The 21,992-nt window shown below is 38.7% G+C and overlaps 1 protein-coding gene across 1 annotated transcript; it reads right to left on the bottom strand.

Annotated features, from left to right (window-relative positions):
• Positions 1–4,407: 4,407 nt before the first annotated feature.
• glod5 (glyoxalase domain containing 5) lies at positions 4,408–21,925 on the bottom strand. The gene is made up of 4 exons (XM_077235633.1): positions 21,554–21,925; positions 6,456–6,608; positions 6,201–6,356; positions 4,408–5,031 (listed from the first exon to the last, which is right to left on the bottom strand). Exons 1-4 carry the CDS (start codon positions 21,605–21,607, stop codon positions 4,909–4,911), a joined length of 486 nt encoding a protein of 161 aa, XP_077091748.1. The 5' UTR covers positions 21,608–21,925; the 3' UTR covers positions 4,408–4,908.
• Positions 21,926–21,992: the final 67 nt, after the last annotated feature.

Below are 21,992 nucleotides of genomic sequence, written 5' to 3'. Positions count from 1 at the left end.
CTGAGAATGTCACTGATTCCTTAAAAAATAAGGAAGCTGGAAGCACTTGAAGCACTTAGTAGATTATCTTGAAAAAAAATATGGTCTTTAAACAAAACGTCAATCCAATATCAACAGAGAGCGGTTTAAGAGGTTACTAAATAAATAAACTTGGCAAACCATTTGAAAATAACTTTGAATCGTTAAGATTGAACAAACACAATAAAAGAAGGATGCTCATTCATTTGTGGGAAGGGAGTACAACAAACGGAAGCTTTACAGTTTCTTCAAAGCCTGATGGTGCACTGCAGGGGCCTTCGTGACATAAAAACAAATACGGAAAAGTTTGTGAATGAGCTTACAGTAATGCATGAATAGTTGAGACTCTGATTAGAGGCTTGGATATCTTAAACACATTTGATTCATTGTTATACCAAGAAGAAGGAAGATAAAGTTTTATCTTTTAAAACCTGGGCTTTACAGGAACTCAGTACACATAGTCTTCTAATCTTTCGGCAGTTGTTGGCAGCACTATTACAGTTCTGATCGCAAGGGCTTTACTGTCCCTGTTTTATCATGAGGAAATCTTTGAACACTGTTTGGTGCTACTGTGAGTCGGGCAGGTGGATACCAGTATTTTCCATTTATAATTAAAAAAAAAGGCAAATAACAAATTAATATCGATCAAACCTCACATAATAAGACTGAAAGAGCTGATGGAGTCACTAAGCTGTCGGTTAGATAATAAAACAGGATGAAATAGTGCAGGGAATATGGAAACATAATGATCAATCAGATGTTTTTAATTAGAAAGTTGAGGAACTTCAGGGTCAGTCAACACATTCTTGAGATGGCATATAGGGGCCTCGTAGAAAGCATTTTACAGTTTAACGAGCCTGTTCTCATCCTTTGGCGGCATATGTGACGCCATATGACAAAACGGCGAAATACTACGCACATGGCACCCTTTAGCGTGAATATGATATAACACGCGAACCCAAGGCGTCATAAAGTTGACTGGCATCCTTTAGCGTGAATATGAGACGCAGACCCTACCCCACACCTAAACCTACCCATCACAGTGCGTGTTATATTGACGATAAAGGGTGCCATGTGCGTAGTATTTCGCCGTTTTGTCATATGGCGTCACATATGACGCCAAAGGATGAGAATGCGTTAGTTTAATATAACAGCTTGGTATGGCAACCTGAATGTGAAAGACAAAAACAAGCTTTCCAAAATTGTTAACATTGCAGGGAAGGTGATTGGCAAGTCAAAGGCAGCTTGGGGATGTATTTGATGGGGTGGTACTCAGGAAGGCCAGACAGATGTCAGCAGACCCCATACACCCACTCAACTCAGAGTTTGAGTTGCTCCCATCTGGCCGTAGATTAAGGGTCCCAAGGGCGAGCCGGAAATTCTATAAGAGAACTTTTATTCCCCAATGCCATACAGGAACTTCATTCAAACTGAAAGCATTTTTGTGTTTATTGTAGGTCGCTGCGCTGCTTTCCATTTTCTGTTGTTGTATGTTGGTGGTGGTACTGTCTTACTCTTAACTGTGTGCATTTTTGTAATTTTAACTGTGGCATCACTGATGCATCTCCATGCATATCTGCTTGGAGAAGTCGAACACAAATTTCCACTAAGGTGGACAATAAAACCTAATAAAAAAAACAAATTGTGTTCACATCCGTCATCTGGACCACCTGGTGCTCACTGTTCGAGACCTGAACAAAACCGCTTATTTTTACTCCAAGGTTTTGGGAATGGAGGTCATCACTTTTTTGCTCCCCTACAACTTACTAAACATGTGAAATTTCAGTAAAACCATTGAGGATGTAATAAGGCTGGTGAGTTACATATTCATATGGATAGCACTTATTTTCATTACCTTCATACATTTTATCATTATGTCTTTAAACCGCCATGGCAAACTCTTGCCAAGGGAATTATCTGACCTTACTTAAAACAAGAGCATTCAAACCACTGACCTTAAAAAATCAAAGTAAACTTACTTGGTTGATTCAAGTAAAATGCACTTGGCTTTGGTTGCACATTATCTACGGTGTACTCCAGAGAGCGGAGTCATAAAAGGTTATTACATGGACTTATCTTTAGGGTTAGGTTCTGGCTTAGTGTACCCAGTTATTACCAAATTGTTGTACATTCTATATGTACTTCTAGTAATTACACGGAGAACAAGGCAGTAAAATAAAGTGCTACCCTTGGAATTTCCTCTGTGTGTCCCTTCAAAGAGTGAATTTTAAAAGATTAAAATAGAGGATAAAAGATTAATTCTGACTCTGGGTCAGTGATTGAACACTCTCGATTCAGCTCAGTACTTTTGAGTGCATACACACGCGGTACAACTGCAAGGGCTTATGGGTCTTTTCACAGCCTCAGTATTTTACTTGATGATTTTGAGTTATTAATGGCTAAAGTTAGGGAAGTCCAAGAGTTCTGCTCCAGGAGGACCGGTGTCCTGCAGAGATCAGCTCCCGCCTGGAACACACTTACCCAGAAATGTCTAGAAAACAAGCTTGATTAGCTGGTTCTGGTATGTTTGTTTAGAGTTGGAGATGAACTTTGCAGGAAAGTTCATGTGGCGCTCCAGGAACAGGTCGGGACACCTGGCATTTTTGTGTATTGAAGTCAGAGACATATCTAAGTGACTCAAGTTTTTAAGTCATAACTCCAATAATCTTATGATTTCAAAACATAATGTGTTGAGTAATTGCTAACACTTTACAAAAGGTTCATTAGTTAATAATTAGTTAACTACCTTAGTTTACATGAAGTAAGAATGAACAATATTTCTACAGCATTTATTAATCTTAGATAATAATAATTTCAACATTTACTAATACATTATTAAAATCAAAGGTTGTATTTGTTAACATTAGTTAATGCACTGTGAACTAACATGAAAAAAACTGAACAGCTGTATTTTTATTAACTAACATTAACAAAGATTATTAAATACTGTAACAAATATATTGCTCATTGTTAGTCCATGTTAGTTAATACATACAATGTTAAATAATGAACCTTATTGTAAAGTGTTACTGAGTAATTTGTAATCAGAACCGCTTCATTGATATGGTTTACAATATAACAGTAACTTCATTTACTCTAATAAGAATAGCAAAAACGTAATCTTAATTCAGCAAATGTGTTTCAATTGAGGAAGCTGTTGTCAAACCCATGTCCTTTGTGACTGTCATCTTCAGTATGAGGATGATGAGGGACAAACGTAAAACTAACAAAAACCTTTTCTTCTGAAACTGTTCGTGTGATGGAACAAGGAAATAGTTTCCTGTCAAGAATTCTATATTACATAAGAGGTTTGAGGAAACAATACTGATCACTGACACATCATTGCCCTTCTTGCCCAGAGAAAATGTGACAAGTGGAAATCATGTCAGAGTGCTCATAAAAATGAGTTTATCATACATGACTGGGACGGAAGAATGAGAAGAGAAATAACCATTCTATGTTTTAGTTTGGGCTTTACAGGACCATTAAAGTTTTGTTTTATGCAATTATGCATCATTTACTGTCATTAATAAAGTAAGTACGTGTAACGTGTAACAAGGACACTGTCAAATAAAGTGTTATAGTGTTATAAATAGCATCATGAGACAACATTCATTTATTTGGGTGTTGTTGTTTTCATGTGTTCAGACGTGTGTGTGTGTGTGTGTGTGTGTGTGTGTGTGTGTGTGTGTGTGTGTGTGTGTGTGTGTGTGTGTGTGTGTGTGTGTGTGTGTGTGTGTGTGTGTGTGTGTGTGTGTGTGTGTGTGTGTGTGTGTGTAGGCAGATGGACAATGCTCTTCTTCTAATTCACAGGTTCTACAGAGAGGTTTTCCCCAAGGTGAATGTGATCTTTGTCTGGAACAATTAAACTCTTATCTCCACTAGAATTCCTTCAGGTTTCATTTACAGAAAATGTCCAATGGTCTCATTTCATACTTCAGTTTTCGTTTGCTAAGTGTGACGTCACATGTCTCCAAACGCTCTATCAGCTCCTAAAAGCAAACAACAAACGTTGTGAGAATACACTTACTAATGATTCTAACCTTTATCTTCATTCCTAAATCTCAGTTGGCCAGACAGTGATTTGTCTTTTCTAAAGTATTAAACTGTCGAGCCCAGAGACTGTCGTGGTTTTGTTCAGGTCCCGAACACTGAGCACCAGGAACTTCTGAACCGGACTGAGAACTGACTGGATGTGAAGCCAAGAATCATTTAAACAACATATTGAAATTAATATTTGTGATGAACTTATTTGGCAGAATATCACAAAAATGTATACTTTGCCTTTTTTTTTTTTTTAATTTAGCATTACTGTAACAAGAATCTTAATAGTCCTAAAAAAAGTTTAAATTTTATTTTTCTTTATAACATATAAGAAGGACATCATGGTTGTTATTTGTTGTATTGTCTTTATTATGATAGTAATAATACAAATCATCATCATAAAAAATCATAAGGTATAGCAATAGACCAATGATATCATGACATATTATTTTAAATGATTTCATTTTAAATGAATATTAAAAATATGATCATTTTCATTTAAATGAATTCTATTTAATATTATCCAAAGAACTGAGGAAGATAGAATGAATAAAATGGTTTAAGATTAAGTGAATTAGTCATAATCTTACAGAACTTAATGGCTTCAAATGAATTTACCCCACATCATCATAATTACAATTTAAAATCATGTACAGTGTCTCAGTACGTGAGGATTCGTGCTTGGCCCTAAATGGTGTGATATTGAGGCTACCACACAAGGAAGTTTTAAAAAGAAGGAAATATCAGCTCAGCCGAAACCACCAGTAAAAGCAATTAGCTTTAAAAAGAAATCCAATTACAGAGCGATTTATATTTATCTTCAAGCAACGATACAATGCCTCCTGTCTATTGTTGATAATTGGAGACTTCAATCAAGTTGTTGTCAGGGTCACGAAAATAGAGGGAACTGATGGGACCCACAGCGCCAGTCCTGTCGACTGGGCCCTCCTCTATCGTCACTCCACACGCCTACAAACACAACATCAGAAAATCAGAGAATATATCATTCTATAAAATAACAATCGCTATACTTCAGTGTTTTGCCTTCTAAAACCAGGGCTGAGCACCATTTAGAGCTGAATTTCGAGGGCCTTTTAAATTTCAGTTCATTATTGAAATTGAGTTGAAGTAGGAAACAGAATGCAGAATAAACATTTGAATTAAAGCATGTAAAATTATAGTAGAATGAAATTCTAACAAGTTTATATATATACTGTATGAGTAGTTTTAATTTTTTTTCAGCATGAAAGACTCAAAGATGGAGGGTGTTTTAGAAACAGTTGGTTGACATTATTAATGTTTAAATTGTCAATTATAGAAATATGTTTTTATTTAATCCTTACATATTGTACATATATCACCTTGGAACCTATTTCATGGTTTGCGTTCTCGAGCCACCAGCCACTGTTAATAATTTTCTGTTAGAACAGTGTCGTGTTAGCGGCCCCTAAGTTAATCGCTAATGATCGTTGCAACGGAAGTGAATCAATCAAAACTAACTTTAGCTTGACAATAACTTTATTCTAGACCTGCTGTAAAGCCAAAACAATCTCTGTTACTTTAATTTCCTATTATCACTGTAAAGCTGCTTTGAAACAATCCATATTGTTAAACGCGCTATATAAATGAAGGTGACATTAACAGTTTGTTTTGGCCCTTGAATCTGATTGAGTTTTAAAACAAGAAAAGTTCATTCAGGAAATAAACTGCTGTGTTGTTCAGAGATTTTGCTTTGGCTTCGTCTGGAAATATGTTTTGTCCGTAAAAATAGAATGATATTATTAAATTGAATAATGTTAGAGTAATATTGTCAGTATTGTGTCTAAAATGTAAGTTATTCAGTAGTCACTTCTTGTTTATAGAACCGCTGTATAAAAGGAATATCACACTCACAATCATGTTGTTGTACTAAATATTACCATGCCTATAATTAGTATTAAAAACAACAGCACTCTGTGGCATTGCTTAATTATGAAGCATGGTGGAAGAACTCATCATTCTCAGATATTCTGTGGTGTTGTATGACAAAATTAATGAATATGAATAAAGAGTCCAAATTAATAGTCATTATTTTATTTATTTAGCAAAACTAGTGTTGGACAAATGATTTTATTAGTCAATTTAATTGCAATGAATACCTTGAGATGGGAAGAAACAGTTGTCAGAGGGGTCTTGGTGATAAGGCACAAGTCAGCAGATCCTGGTGTTGGGCTTTTGGCTTTCGGCTCAAACTCCTTCCCAACCTGATGCAGGTTTATTTTCTGCTCTCCAAAGCTCAAAGCTTTACGCTCACCCTGAAACACAGATCGTCTTGAAGTGATTGCTGAGAATACTTATACTTTGCTGCCACCATGTGGTATTGTCTGCTGTGTGGTTTTTGTGTGAAGTTTTACCTTAAAAGTGATGACCTCCATTCCCAAAACCTTGGAGTAAAAATGAGTGGTTTTGTTCAGGTCCCGAACAGTGAGCACCAGGTGGTCCAGATGACTGATGTGAACTGGACAGGAACTTCTGAACCGGACTGATGAAAGTCCACTGAGAACTGACTGGAACATAGAGGTAGAGTATTGAAAATATTATTTGTGATCAATGTATTTGGCAGAATATCACAAAAATGAATAGTTTGCAATTTTGATTTTTTATTTATTTATTTACCATTACTGTAAGAAGAATCTTAATGGTCCTGAAAGTAGTATACATTTTCTTTATGCAAAAACATAATATATAATAAGGATATAATGGTGGTTATTTGTTGTACTGACTTTATTATGATTAAAAATAATCATCATCACAAGAGAAAGAGTGCTGTAGTTCTAAACATTCAATGGGTTTTATGGCCACTATTGCAATAATATGCATTACAGAATTAATATTAATATTTTTACAGAATGTTGCAGTGTTTATTTTGAATGATTTATCATCCGTCCACATTATCATTATTAATCTTTTCTCTTTTTTTATATTCCCTCATAATCTGTAATCAAAAACGTTAACCTCCCCTCTATGGGATTACAAATTTAAGAGTCTGTTTAAAATTTGCTGATCCTACATCCTGACATAACATCACATGAAAAACTAAGGTAAACTACAATGCATTGGGTATTCAAGGTAAACACGATGGCATCAGTTTACCGATTAGGCTAGATTTCACAAGTTCACACTTACATGTAATCATATAGAGTAAAGATAATGTGTATTTGGTGTGCTGTCCGAGGGCAGGGCTCTTTTTTGGCCCAAACTCAGAGTACTAATAAACCTTATTGTAAAGTGTTACTGAGTAATTTGTAAACAGAACAACTTCATTGATATGGTTTACAATATAACAGTAACTTCATTTACTCTAATAAGAATAGCAAAAATGTAAGCTTAATTCAGCAAATGTGTTTCAATTGAGGAAGCTGTTGTCAAACCCATGTCCTTTGTGACTGTCATCTTCAGTATGAGGATGATGAGGGACAAACGTAAAACTAACAAAAACCTTTTCTTCTGAAACTGTTCGTGTGATGGAACAAGGAAATAGTTTCCTGTCAAGAATTCTATATTACATAAGAGGTTTGAGGAAACAATACTGATCACTGACACATCATTGCCCTTCTTGCCCAGAGAAAATGTGACAAGTGGAAATCATGTCAGAGTGCTCATAAAAATGAGTTTATCATACATGACTGGGACGGAAGAATGAGAAGAGAAATAACCATTCTATGTTTTAGTTTGGGCTTTACAGGACCATTAAAGTTTTGTTTTATGCAATTATGCATCATTTACTGTCATTAATAAAGTAAGTACATGTAACGTGTAACAAGGACACTGTCAAATAAAGTGTTATAGTGTTATAAATAGCATCATGAGACAACATTCATTTGGGTGTTGTTTTAGAATTCCTTCAGGTGTCAAAGTCAGACAAGATCTGTCTACATCTTTTTCAAGAAGTCATTCAAATCGTGTGTTTCTGGATGCGGCCAATGTTTGACTCCGGCTGACGGGCATGCTCACTGTAACACGAGTTTGGGCTATAGGCACGCTGAAATGGCGCTCATGGATGACTCATGTTCTCATTGCGGGAACATGACCATCGCGGCGTTGCGGTCCAGAATCCGTTACCTTGAAAGAGGTGGAGCCTAACTACTTCGGTTAATAGCCTTGGTGACCTGAGGATCACAGTGAGAGGTAACCCACCGAGCCAGTCTCCTCGGGCCCCTCCCTCCTCTATAACGCTACTCACGAAGCCTCCAAGAGAGCATGCTGGACCGTCCCCGGTGGTTCCAGACGTTTCTTTTGGAGCTCCACTGGATGATCAAATGTCGGTCCCTGCATCGGAGTGTGAGCTAATGTCCTCTGGGGATGAAGACTTGGCTGCGCTGCCTCCTTCGGGTGCGCCAGCATTGTCGGAGTCAGACTAAGAGCTCATGGCTTTGCTGCTTCGCAAGTGTCGGGCTCGAGTGGAACCCTCCACCATGTCCCGAAACATCACGGCTAGACGATTGGTATCTCGGGAAGGCCCGCCCCGCCGCAGTGCCTTTCTTTCCGGAAGTGCATGAAGAGGTTACCCGAACATGGACGGCACCTTTTTCTGCCCGAAACCGTTCTGGTGCCTATTCCTCCCTCACTACCCTCTACGGCGGAGCAGCTAAGGGTTACGTGGAGATCCCCCGGGTGGAGCGATCTGTGGCGATGCAGCTGTGTCCCAAGACCGCTACCTCCTGGCGGGAAATCCGCGGCTCCCCTCCTGGGCGTTTAAGTTCTCGTCCGCTCTCGTGGACAAGGCTTAGTCAACCTGTGGGGAAGCTGCCTCCGCCCTGCATGATGGCGCAGTGGAAAAGACACATGCCTTTGGTGTGAGAGACCCGGGTTCGAATCCACTGTGAGACACCAATGTGTCCCTGAGCAAGACACTTAACCTCTAGTTGCTCCAGAGGTGTGCGACCTGTGACATGTATAGCAATTGTAAGTCGCTTTGGATAAAAGCGTCAGCTAAATGAATAAATGTAAATGTAATGTAGTTCCGACCCAGGGGTTATGCAGGAACTGCATAAAGCAACGGACCTCGTCCTCCGGGTGACGAAAGTCACTGCACGCCCCCTGGGTCGGACGATGTCCACCTTAGTGGTCCAGGAGCGACACCTTTGGCTGACATGCATGAGCCCGACAAAGTGCGGTTTCTCAGCGCCCCTGTCTGCAAGGCCGGCCTCTTCGGCGACGCTGTGGAAAACTTTGCCCAGCAGTTTTCCGCCGCACAGAAGCAGACGGAGGCATTTAAGCACATCCTGCCCCGACGACCAGCTGCTGCCACCACCCAGTCGTCGTCGGCGCCTCCGCCTGCTCGTCGCCGAGGGCGCCCCCTTGCGGCCGCCTCCGCCCCTGCTCAGCCTAAGCAGCAGCCTCCACACAGGCAGCAGGTGGGCGGCCGCAAGAGAAGCGCCCAGCCCATCCAGGCCCCCGCTAAATCAGATGGCAAGCGTGAGGGCAAGCGGGCCTGAGACGGCCGACCCAGCGATGGAGGAAGTTGCTCTCCGGGAGATAGTGTCCGCACCTCTCCTAGACCGTGTAGAAAATCTTTTGTTTCATTTCGTTTCTGTTCCGCAGCTGGCTCCCCGGAGTCCAGCGGTACCCATATTTTCAATAAAAGAGCAATTTCATCCATCTCTGGGTCACAAGGGGCGCGGATTGCAGTGAGCGACGCTCCCATGCCTTGCCACTCCTTTCCCCCTCTTCCATCGCCAGTGGGCAGCAGTGTGTGCGGCACAGGGACGCCAACAAGCCTTCCCACCCTGGAACCAGGTAAGTGTGGCACAACACACTCAGCGCGTCCGGTCAGTGTTAAGCTGCTTGAGTACAATCAAGAGCAGGACAGCGGTCCCACTGAAACCTATACAGAGGATCCAGGGGCATATGGCATCCGTAGCCACAGCAACGCCGCTCGGATTGCTTCATATGAGACCGCTTCAGCACTGGCTTCACGGCCGAGTCCCGAGAAGGGCGTGGCAGAGTGGCACGTACTGGGTGCACGTCACCCCGCACTGCCTCCGAGTTGCTCACAGTACGCCTTGTGCTGGGCCGCCTCAGAGGGCTGCTACATGGCAAGCATGTACTGGTCCGTACGGACAACACTTCAACCGTTGTGTACATCAACCGTCAAGGTGATCTAGGCTCCCGCCGTATGTCACAACTCGCATGCCATCTCCTCCTATGGAGTCAGAAGCATCTGAGGTCGCTTTGTGCCATTCACATCCCTGGCGAGCTCAATCGTGCAGCCGACGAGCTCTCACAACAGCCTACACCTCCGGGAGAGTGTCGTCTCCATCCCCAGGTGGTCCAGCTGATATGGGACTTCTTCGGAGCCGCTCAAATAGATCTGTTTGCCTCTCTGGACTCGACTCATTGGCAGTTTTTTTATTCCCTGACTGAGGGGCCCCTCGGCACGGATGCATTGGCGCACAGCTGGCCCCGGGGCCTACACAAGTATGTGTTTCCCCCAGTGAGCCTTCTCGCACAGACACTGTGCAAAGACAGGGAGGACGAGGAGCAGGTCTTGTTAGTTGCGCCGTATTGGCCCAACCGGACCTGGTTCCCAGAACTCATGCTCCTTGTGACAGCACCTCCTTGGCCCATTGCTCTGAGGAAGGACCTGTTTTCTCAAAGACGGGGCACTCTATGGCAACGGCGTCTAGACCTCTGGAAACTCCATGTCTGGTCCTTGGACGGGACGCGGAGGTTCTAGGTGACCTACCTTGGGCGGTTGTAGACGCCATTACTTCTGCTAGAGCCCCCTCAACGAGGCGCCTCCATGCTCTGAAGTGGAACCTGTTCGTTGAATGGTGTTCTTCCCACCGGGAAGACCCCCGAAGATGTCCGACCAGAGTCGTGCTTTCTTTCCTGCAAGATGGGTTGGAGCGAAGGCTGTCTCCCTCCACCCTCAAAGTGCATGTTGCCGCTATTGCCGCACATCACGATGCAGTTGAAGGCAAGTTATTAGGAAAGCATGATCTGATCGCCAGGTTTCTGAGGGGAGCGAGGAGACCAAATCCGCCACGCCTGTATTCCTCCACGATCAGCACCTCTCCGGATGAGCCCGTGTCTTTCCCTCGACAGAGCTCTGCTGGTGTTCTTCCCCCCTATAACTAGGCTGGAACCACCCCAGAGACTGCCTTTTGTTGTACCACCCTGCTTGGCTAGTCTATATGTGTATCCGTCACAGTGCCTCCCTCCGAGGTAGGATGTGGCTTCCGCAGCGTTCCCTTCCCCAAGGGCATGCTTTCCCAGCGTTATCCAATAAGTCACACTGAGTGGGTCTTGCGGAACAGCAGTGACTGACCTTCTCTGCTTAGAGCTCCTACTTCTGCCCAACACTGAGGTCAGGCCAGATGGCTCAAGCAGAGCGCTGGAAGGGCCAGCAGCCGTGGCGTTTTGGTAGATATCCTATTCGTCAGTCTAGACTTACTCGTAGTGACTGACGAAAAGGAACGTCTCGGTTACGTATGGTAACCCACGTTCCCTGTAGAGGGAATGGAGACGTAAGTCCCCACAGTTGCTGAGCTTCCGCTCTATGGCCGAGTCAGAGGTCCGGCTCCTCAGCTGAAAAACAAGGATGCGAGACACAGCAGCTGGTGCAATTATCGCAAGCCAATATTCATTGGCTCGTTTAGTTTCACTCGAAGAAGATAGGCTCTCGCAAGCGATCCCCATTCGTCAGTCTAGACTTACATCTCTGTTCCCACCTCGGGGAACGAGGGTTATCATACGTAACCGAGACGTTTTCATTTGCTGTCTGACGTAAAGTGTCTCCAAAGCTATATCAGCTAGTAAAAGTAAAAAGACAAATGTTGCAAGAATACACTTACTAATGATCCTAAACTTTATCTTTTTACCTAAATCTCAGTAAGCCAGACAGTGATTTGTCTTTTCTAAAGTATTAAACTATCGGGCCCAGAGACTGTCGTGGTTTTGTTCAGGCCCCGAACAGTGAGCACCAGGTGGTCCAGATGACTTATAAGAACTGGACAGGAACTTCTGAACCGGACTGATGAAAGTCCACTGAGAACTAACTGGAACATAGAGTTAGAGTATTGAAAATATTATTTGTGATCAATGTATTTGGTAGAATATCACAAAAATGAAAAGTTTGCAATTTTGATTTTTTATTTATTTATTTAGCATTACTGTAATATGAATCTAAATGGTCCTGAAAGTAGTATACATTTTCTTTATGCAAAAACATAATATATAACAAGGACATCATGGTGGTTATTTGTTGTACTGACTTTATTATTATTTATCATCACAAGAGAAATAGTCCTGTAGTTCTAAACATTCAATGGGTTTTATGGCAGCTATAGCAATAATATACTAATATGCTATTCCTAATTCAGCGAGTACGACAAGTGTGCTAAAGTCAACATGAAATTTTTTTTTTTTTTTTTACAAAATGTTGCAGTGTTTATTATGAATGATTTATCATCCGTCCACATTATTATTCAATTCAATTCAATTCAATTCAAATTTATTTGTATAGCGCTTTTCACAATACACATTGTCTCAAAGCAGCTTTACAGAAATTGCATTTCGGAAATGTACATAGAAAAATACAGTTAGTTAATCAAGTATTAATTTATGGCATAACATATCGCCGGCTTTGAGTCGTCTCTTCACAGGCGTCGAGTCGTCTCTTCACAGGCGTTGGGGCATCTGAAGTCTCCGTGAGAGGCTGGATACAAACTGGAGCTGACGAACGCTATTTACCTCGGGACTAGCGTCCCGAGATAACAGCAGAAAGGCAGATGGGAAATAATTAGCATAGCTGATGTTCATAATGTTAATGCATTCGAACCGATTCAGCAGTATCAAAGGTTAAGCATTAAGTGAATGCTTGGTTAAAGAGATGCGTCTTTAATCTAGTTTTAAACTGGGACAGCGAGTCTGAGGCTCGTACAATATCAGGAAGGCTATTCCAGAGTTTAGGAGCTAAATGCGAGAACGCCCTCCCTCCTTTAGTGGACTTAGATATCCTAGGAATGACCAGAAGCCTCGAATTTAGTGATCTTAAAGAGCGCGATGGATTGTATGGCGATAGAAGGTCTGTTAAATACACAGGAGCTAAACCATTTAGGGCTTTATAGGTCAGTAGGAATACTTTGTAATTGATACGTAACTTAATAGGTAACCAGTGTAGAGATGATAAAATAGGTGTTATATGATCATATTTTCTTGATCTAGTAAGAACTCTAGCAGCTGCATTTTGCACTAACTGTAGCTTGTTAATTGAGGATGTAGGACAGCCAGCTAATAAAGCATTACAGTAATCTAGTCTCGAGGTCATGAAAGCATGAACTAACTTTTCTGCATCAGAAACAGATAGCATGTTGCGTAGCTTAGCAATGTTTCTAAGGTGGAAAAAGGCTGTTCTTGTAATATATGAAATATGATTTTCGAAAGTCAAGTTGCGGTCTAGTATAACACCCAGGTCTTTTACTGTAGTGGATAAAGTAACAGGACATCCTTCTAAATTAAAGTTGTATTGTAAGGGATTTTGTGGGTAGTTTTTTGGACCAATAAGTAGTACCTCCGTTTTATCTGAATTTAATAGCAGGAAATTACACGTCATCCAGCATTTTATATCATTTAGACACTCTGTCAATTTAGATAAGTTAGTGTTTTCATCTGGTCGTGATGAGATATATAATTGAGTGTCATCAGCATAACAGTGGAAATTAATTCCATGTTTTCTTATAATATTACCAAGTGGCAGCATATATATTGAGAATAGCAGAGGGCCTAACACCGATCCTTGCGGCACTCCATAGTCTACTGACGTTATCTTTGATTTTTCCCCATTTAGACAGACAAAATGGTAACGGTCTGATAAGTAAGATCTAAACCAGCTTAATGCCTGTCCCTGAACACCAGTGTAGTTTTGTAGTCGATCCAGGAGTATTTTATGATCGATAGTGTTGAACGCAGCGCTTAGATCGAGTAGAACTAGTATTGAGATACAGCCTTGGTCAGAAGCTAAAAGTAAATCATTTGTAATTTTAACTAGCGCAGTTTCTGTGCTATGATGCGGTCTGAATCCCGACTGGAATTTTTCATAGATATCATTTTCTTGTAAGAAAGAGCACAATTGAGCGGACACAATTTTTTCTAGTATTTTAGACATAAATGGAAGATTTGAGATGGGTCTGTAATTTGCTAAGTTATTTGGATCTAATTGCGGTTTCTTAATGAGAGGTTTTATTACTGCCAGCTTGAATATTTTTGGAACATGACCTAAAAATAAAGACGAGTTAATAATATTAAGAAGAGGCTCTTCGACTACAGGTAACACTTCTTTCAGTAGTTTAGTGGGTATTGGATCTAATAAACATGTTGTTGGTTTCGATGCAATAATAAGTTTATTTAGCTCTTCCTGTCCTATAGTTGTAAATCGGTGTAGTTGTTCTAGAGGGGCCATAATTGAGGCTGAATCATAAGACATCATAGAGGATTGTATATTTACAATTGTGTTTCGGATGCTTTCTATTTTCTCATTGAAGTAATTCATAAAATCATTACTACTATATTGTAATGGAATATTTTGCTCTGGTGATGTTTGTTTATTTGTTAGTCTAGCCACGGTGTTGAATAAAAACCTTGGATTATTTTGGTTATTTTCTATTAGTTTGCGGAGATGCTCAGCCCTTGCTGCTTTTAGAGCCTTTTTATAACGTGACATACTGTCTTTCCACGCGATTCTAAAGACCTCTAAATTAGTTTGTTTCCATTTACGCTCTAAGTTACGAGTTTCTCTCTTGATTGCATGCGTAGCACTGTTGTACCATGGTGCTTTAGTTTTCTCTCTAACCTTTTTTAATCTAATTGGTGCAACAATATCTAGTGTACTAGAGAACATGGTGCTCAAACTGCTAGTCATTTCCTCTAGTTCATCTGTTTGTTTGGGTGCACTGCGCAGCTGAGATAGATCAGGTAAGCTATTTGAGAATCTATCTATAGTGGTTGGAAGGATTGTTCTGCCTGGTCGATAACGTTGCGCAACGTGACAAATTTCAGCAGTACGTATTATACAAGTTACCATGTAATGATCAGTGAGATCATCACTTTGCGGTATAATATTTATATCAGTTGGATTGGTTCCATATGATATAATTAAATCTAGTGTATGATTTAGACGATGAGTGGGACCGCTGACGTTTTGCGTGACCCCAAAGGAGTTTAATAAATCTGTAAACGCAGTCCCTAACGCATCATTTGTATTATCTACGTGTATGTTAAAGTCTCCAACAATTATTGCTTTATCGACATTGACCAATAGATCTGAGAGAAAGTATGCAAACTCTTTTAGGAAATCAGCATAGGGCCCTGGAGGTCTATATAGGGTAGCCAAGGCTAGAGATAATATGGATTTGTTTCTTGCATCTAAGAGCGTAACATTTAGCACAAGTACTTCAAACGAATTAAACCTGTGACCTGTTTTCTGAGTAACATTAAGAATATCTCTATAGATTGTTGCATTATTATTAATTATTATTTTTTTTTTTTACATTTATATTCCCTCATAATAATCTGTAATCAAAAACGTTAACCTCCCCTCTATGGGATTACAAATTTAAGAGTCTGTTTAAAATTTGCTGATCCTACATCCCATGTTATGACTATCAAACTAAGGTAAACTACAATGCATTGAGCATTCAAGGTGAACACGATGTCATCAGTTTACCGATTAGATTTCACGAGTTCACACTTACATGTAATCATATAGAGTAAAGATAATGTGTTTTTGGCGTGCTGTCCCAGGGCAGGGCTCTTTTTTGGCCCAAACCCAGAGTACACCACCCTGGTCTTTGCTTCTGAGTTTCCTACACCACCTTGAAACAGTATCTGTTCTCTTCATGACACACACCAATGATCCAAAACATTATGATGATCCACTGTAAAAAATTATCGTGATTTTAACGCTAAAAGACTGTAAAAATGCTACAGTGAAAAACTGTTAATTGGTTAACAGAAAGTTTCCTTACTATATACGGTAAATAACTGTGAAATATATAATGGTACATTTAATGTAATTTTACTGTAAAATACCGTTAAATTTACAGTTTTTGGAAGTGAAAAAGAACAAGTCATTGTACAGTTTACAGTGAAAAAATGTAAATTGAGATTCCCACAATTCCCTGTGTGACGCTTCACATTTAATGTATTTTTTTTTAAATAACTATTTCTTCATAGTTTTCTTAGTTTTTTTTCTAATCAGTTATGTACATTAGGGTTTTATGTTACATATAATGTTGTTAAATTAATGCTTATTGCATTTTTTAAATTTCAACATGTTACCATGATGGTGTTTAATGCAGCTTCTATATATTAGTATTAACTTTGATGTGGAAGAGCTGCTTATGATGAGCTTTGATTGATCATGTGACTCTCATTACTGCTATGATTGTTGGCTGTCAGTGTATTACAATGGAACAAAACAGATATTGATACTTCAAAAGATCAGTAAGTTAACAATATATCAGACAATGAAATACGGTTTATTGCTGTAAAATTATATATGGTTAAAAGTCTGTAAAACCTAAAATGTTGCTACTGTATTTTTAACAGAAAACTCTGGTAACCACAGCTGCCAGTTTTTTCCCGTAAATTTAACAGATTTTTTTTTTAGTGTCTGCCTAATATACTGTAGGTCCTCTGTGTGCCAAAACAGCGCAGACCCACCAAGATCTGAAGGTGTCCTGTAGTTTCTGGTACCAAGACGTTAGCAGCAGATCTGTAGGTTGTGATCGTGGATCAAACTTTTTGGTCCAGCACACCCCACTGACACTAAACTGGATTGAGATCTGGGGAATTTGGAGGCCAGGGCAAAAGCTTGCTTCATCATGTTCCTCAAAGCCATTAGCGTGGCTTGCTTAGTTGGAGACATTAAAATTAACATTTAATTAAATATTCAACATTAATATTGATCTGCCTGCTTTGACACTGTAATACAAGAACTGAATTGAGCTGGACGACCACATCAAGGTTTACTCCAGAGCAGCTAAAGTATATAAATTAATTAAATTAAAACAAAAATGAAACATCACTGAACTTACCTAAACTGGACTGTGACACTATTTTCTTCTGGAAACAAACTTTTTTTTTGCATTATTTTCCTGTTGTCTCTCTAAAGCTGCTTTGAAACAATCTATATTGTAAAAAGCGATATATACGAAAATGTGACTTGACTTGACTTGAGTTGACATACATAGCAGAGTACAATGCCATAAGTCAAAGTTGCTCAGATATTTATTCCTGCCCATTTACAGCAGCACAAGTACGATTTGTGGATTAATACTACTCATTACAAGAACATCCAATATAATGTAACAGTTGGGTTCTGGAAGAAAAAATCCCATTTATTTTCTCCAAAGGGGAATTCATTTTTAACATCCCTCCTGCGATGATCAGACCCCCCAACCCTGGAACGCGATTTAAACCGCAAAGCAATTGAAACCAAGGGAGTCAACCCCCTGAAAGAGATTTCAACCACAAGTCCCCTGAAAATTATTTTAAAAAATGGGAGTTTGTTTAAGGTGCGTACATGCCAAAAATGTATGAGATGAAACTTGTAACTACTTGTCATAAGCGTAGCCACTTAAATGGAGAATTATTTTTTTTGTCTTAATAAAAATAATTTAAAAAATCGAAACTTGGGCTATTGTTGTTTACTTACAATATTTCTTAAGAATTTAAAATGTAATTTAATGTTTAAATTATTATGGTTAAAAAAAGAATCTGCCGGCATTCGGGCTGCCAACCAATCCGAACACAGCCGCTGACTGTCTGACGGTAACAAGGTTGTGCTGTCGAGACTCGCGCTTCGTGAGGAGAAATGGAAACAAATGAGCGCAGCTCACTTACCCTCTGGGGTCCTTCGTTTCAGGGTCACACTCAGGACCTTCGGGTCCAAATGGGCCGGAGGGGTGGGATTCATATTTATTAAAAGAAAATCATCATTTTTTTTTTTACTTGTTTTTTATAATATTTTTTCTTTTCTTTTTTGGTGTTTTAAGATAATTTTATGATTTATAATTAATATTTATGCAATAAATATGACCCATTTTCCCCCAATTTCCCCCCCATAGAATATAATAGAAAATTATTTTTAAAAAAATTATATTTTTTTATTTTTTTTAAAGCTGTATTTCATTTTAGTGGCAAGCCTAGACCTCATGAAAGCAATTTTTGAAATGAGATGGATTCCATCTGGTGGACAAACTGAGCATTTTAAAAATGCAAAACACATATGAAATCTGAATTTTTTAGTTTGTTTATGTATAAAAGTGTGTTTGTGTGTGTGTGTGGATGTGTCTGTTTTGCACTCTTGATGTTTTATAGATTCACCCCTTCACTGTTGTGTGCTTTTTTTCTGGATCGTGGCTGATTTGTAGATTGTACGCACAAAAAAACTCGGAATTTTCACATTTTTGCCAATTTCCCATTCATTTCCTATGCCGGGTCCATTTGGGCCGAAGGTCCTGAGTGTGACAATTTTTTTTACAACCACTTAGATTATTCAAATCCTGTCCCCAATTTTTTTGGATGTTCATATACCAAGTACCAAAAAAGTCACCAAATTTCAGACCATTCCGATGAAGCTATGATTTAAAAAAAATAAATATTTAAATTTTTCGGGTCCATTTGGGCCGAAGGACCCCAGAGGAGAAACTAAGTGAACATAAGGCAGTAAAAATTCATGTCGAGTTTTTATATTTATAACATATGATATAGTTAAGCAACATCAGCCGATCAAGAGTGCTGAATACCATCACAATTGAAAATGTGACTGATTTCATCTGACCGTTCAATAAACAAGTAATTAATATTAAGTCACTTACATTTTATACACAATATTGACTGTTTAAGTTGTATTTGAGCAACGAAAACAGTTCCAAACAAAGATCATAGCAGAACCATATAATGCAACTGACCGGAACACATAACCGTGTTTTCATTAGGCTACTGAATGATTCAGCGTTTTGAAAGAACCGTTTCAACGAATCGTTTGAATAAATGACTTATTGTCTCACTCATTTAGATGGTCACCTGCCGCCACCTACTGGTGGTTTAGTTTCATGTTTAAAAGTTTCATTCTTTCCAATATTTCATATTTGTATATTCAAAAAATATTTAAAACAATCTCATAACATTTGATTGGTAACAACCACATAGTGTCTTATTATTCTAATTTAATTTATTGATCAAATTTAAGAATTTAAAATGAACGAAGGATATATTTAAAACGATTAGGGAAATGCTCTTTATAAAGGTTAAAATATCATAAATATAAAGATTTAAATGCATAGTCAAAGCTAACTGAACACTGGTGAGAATATTGCTTCAGAATAAATTATATATTTTTGTCTGGACAAGCGAATGAGCGATTTTGTTCGAAGGACAAGCACAAGAAAAGGCTTTATGTCGAGCCCTGAGTTATATTTTATATAATATTATGGTTATAGCGAGCCTGAGTATAGTTTTACACATCAGCCCAGTCTATTCTGTAAAGTTAGTGATATGCAAAGTCAGGTTTTTTGCACAATAATCTGACAATAAATGTGGCACACAGTTTTTCTTATGGACACCCAGATACACTTTTCTGGATACGCTAGAGCTACTTACAAAAGAAAACATTTTGTTTTTTAGACAGCGAACGTCCCAAATGCGTTTGTCCTTTTATCAGTAGCTTTTATCAGTGGATCAAGTGTGTCAGAATCACTGATTTTAATGGGTTCTATGCGCTTTTGACACAACATGTTCACTTTGGATCCACCGTTCGCATCCAATGAGTGTAACCTGCCTGTTTACTCCAATGTGACTAGAATCAAAGGTGTATCATTTCCATAGCAATGATTTTACTTCAGTGTATCTGTCAGCTTTCTGTAGCACAGCTGCCGAACTTCCGGCGAAAACAACTTAGACCGGCTAGTATTCATACAACATCATGCTTTTTCTTGTTTTCCGTTAGAAATTAATGTGAATTATTTGTTCGCTTATTAGCTGCTGCTTGTGATGATAGTTTCAATGTCAAATTTATAAAGCATTTATTTAGCACTCATAAATATTATTATTTTTTGTTGCTTTATTTGCTACTTGGAAACTAATGATAATGATATTTTAACTAGTCAAATCAAATCTGTTATGTGGCATTTAGTGAGATGCTTTTTAAATTATATATAGGCCTTTTGGTGAATAATAACAATAATTAATAATAATAATATACAGCAAAATATATATTATAAATAAAAATATATAATATTAGATTAAAAATGAGATTTAAATATAGCTTAAAAGTTTTGGGTCGATAATGCTTTTCAAAAGTGTCTCTTATGCTCACCTCTGCATTTATTTGGTCAAAAATACAGTAAATGTTTATTAATTCAAAAAACTGTTAGTTTGAATATGTTTTCAAATGTATTTTTCCCCTGCTCAGTCTTCAGTGTCACATGGTCCTTCAGAACCTATGCTAATATGCTGCTCAATAAACATTTATCTGAAAATGGTTGTGCTGCTTATTGAAATGAGGAATATGTGGAAGTATTTTTATCAGGATGTTTTGATGAACAAAGATTGAAATTGAATTTGAAATCGAAAATGGAAATGTGAATTATTTTAAGTAAAAAGAAATGTGCAAAGCAGGACAGAGAGCATACCAATATCATGAGGCCAAAAAAGCAAGATTTGAAATGGAATGGGCTCATGCCTTAAAGATGTAAATCAGCATGGGGATTCAACATTTTTAACAAAAAACAGGATTTAAAACTAAGTAAAGCGATAGCACTCCATGTTATGTATGTATGTGACCTTGAATGTGTAAGCATACTTGGCAATAAAGCTCCTGAAGAACTTTAAAAAAAAATTCAGATCAAAGATTCGATTCGAGATGATTCACAATCAAATTTGCGATTTGCTAAACAATCCGATTTGCAACTTGTCTTAAATAATTTTGAGTCTGAATCGTGAAGATGAAAAACAAACAATCATTTTATACGCCAAGGTGTACAATTGACCAAATTAAAATTTCCAGGAAGTGAAATTAAACCAAGGTTTAACTCATGAATATTAAAAACAAAAACAAAAAAAAACAACGTATTTTAGCAATCTTCATACAGTCGCCACTCGCATTTTATTTAATATTCATGACTGAGACAAGAATTTCACATAAAGTCCGGAAACGTCTAACCAACGTCAGCCTTTGAGCCAATCATTACAACCATCACTTTGAGACGTCACACTCCGTAATGAATATTTATGAGCCAGGCCTTCATCATAGTATACACAGGATTCAAATTCACTTCCAGGAAACTCACATTTTTACTGTAATAAAACATTATTAATCAGAAAGAAAGTAATAGTTTACTAGTCTCGTATAATTTAATTAATTGTTTCCATGCGCTACTTTCCATTCCAGCTTTCTAAAAGAAACTAGGAAGTAATAATTAAACTAAAAGAGAGATTTTGTTACCTTGCCGAGGGTTGAGTAAGAACGCAGAAAAGTACTGCAAACGCGTAGAGCCATTTTGATAGTGGAAAGTCAAATGAGACTGACGATATCACCTGTCCTAACCTGTCCGGAATAACAACATCTTAAAGCAAGTCCAACTGGAGAACGAGAGAAGCGCTAGACACCCTGCCGTAATCACTCTATTACACACGCCATCCAACGCTATGAATAAAATAAACAATGCGGCCCAGAAGTTGTCTAAATAATAGTTACATATATTTGAATGATGTATTTTCAATTCAAAATCTGTTTAAGTTTCTCGTTCTCATTAATGTACGTTATCATCCTGCTACTGAAGTAGCACGTTTCCCCGTGGTACCTATTACTTTTCTCCGCGCTGCTCAGGAAGGGCCAATCTCTTGCGGCTCCAAACAAGGAGTCACGTTTGCCCTGTCCAATA

Source organism: Siphateles boraxobius, unplaced genomic scaffold (genome assembly GCF_051911475.1).
Source record: "Siphateles boraxobius isolate OS27281-9 unplaced genomic scaffold, OSU_SipBor_1 2, whole genome shotgun sequence".
In the NCBI taxonomy this organism is placed as follows: Eukaryota; Metazoa; Chordata; class Actinopteri; order Cypriniformes; family Leuciscidae; genus Siphateles; species Siphateles boraxobius.
This window is presented reverse-complemented; position numbering and strand designations above follow the sequence as displayed.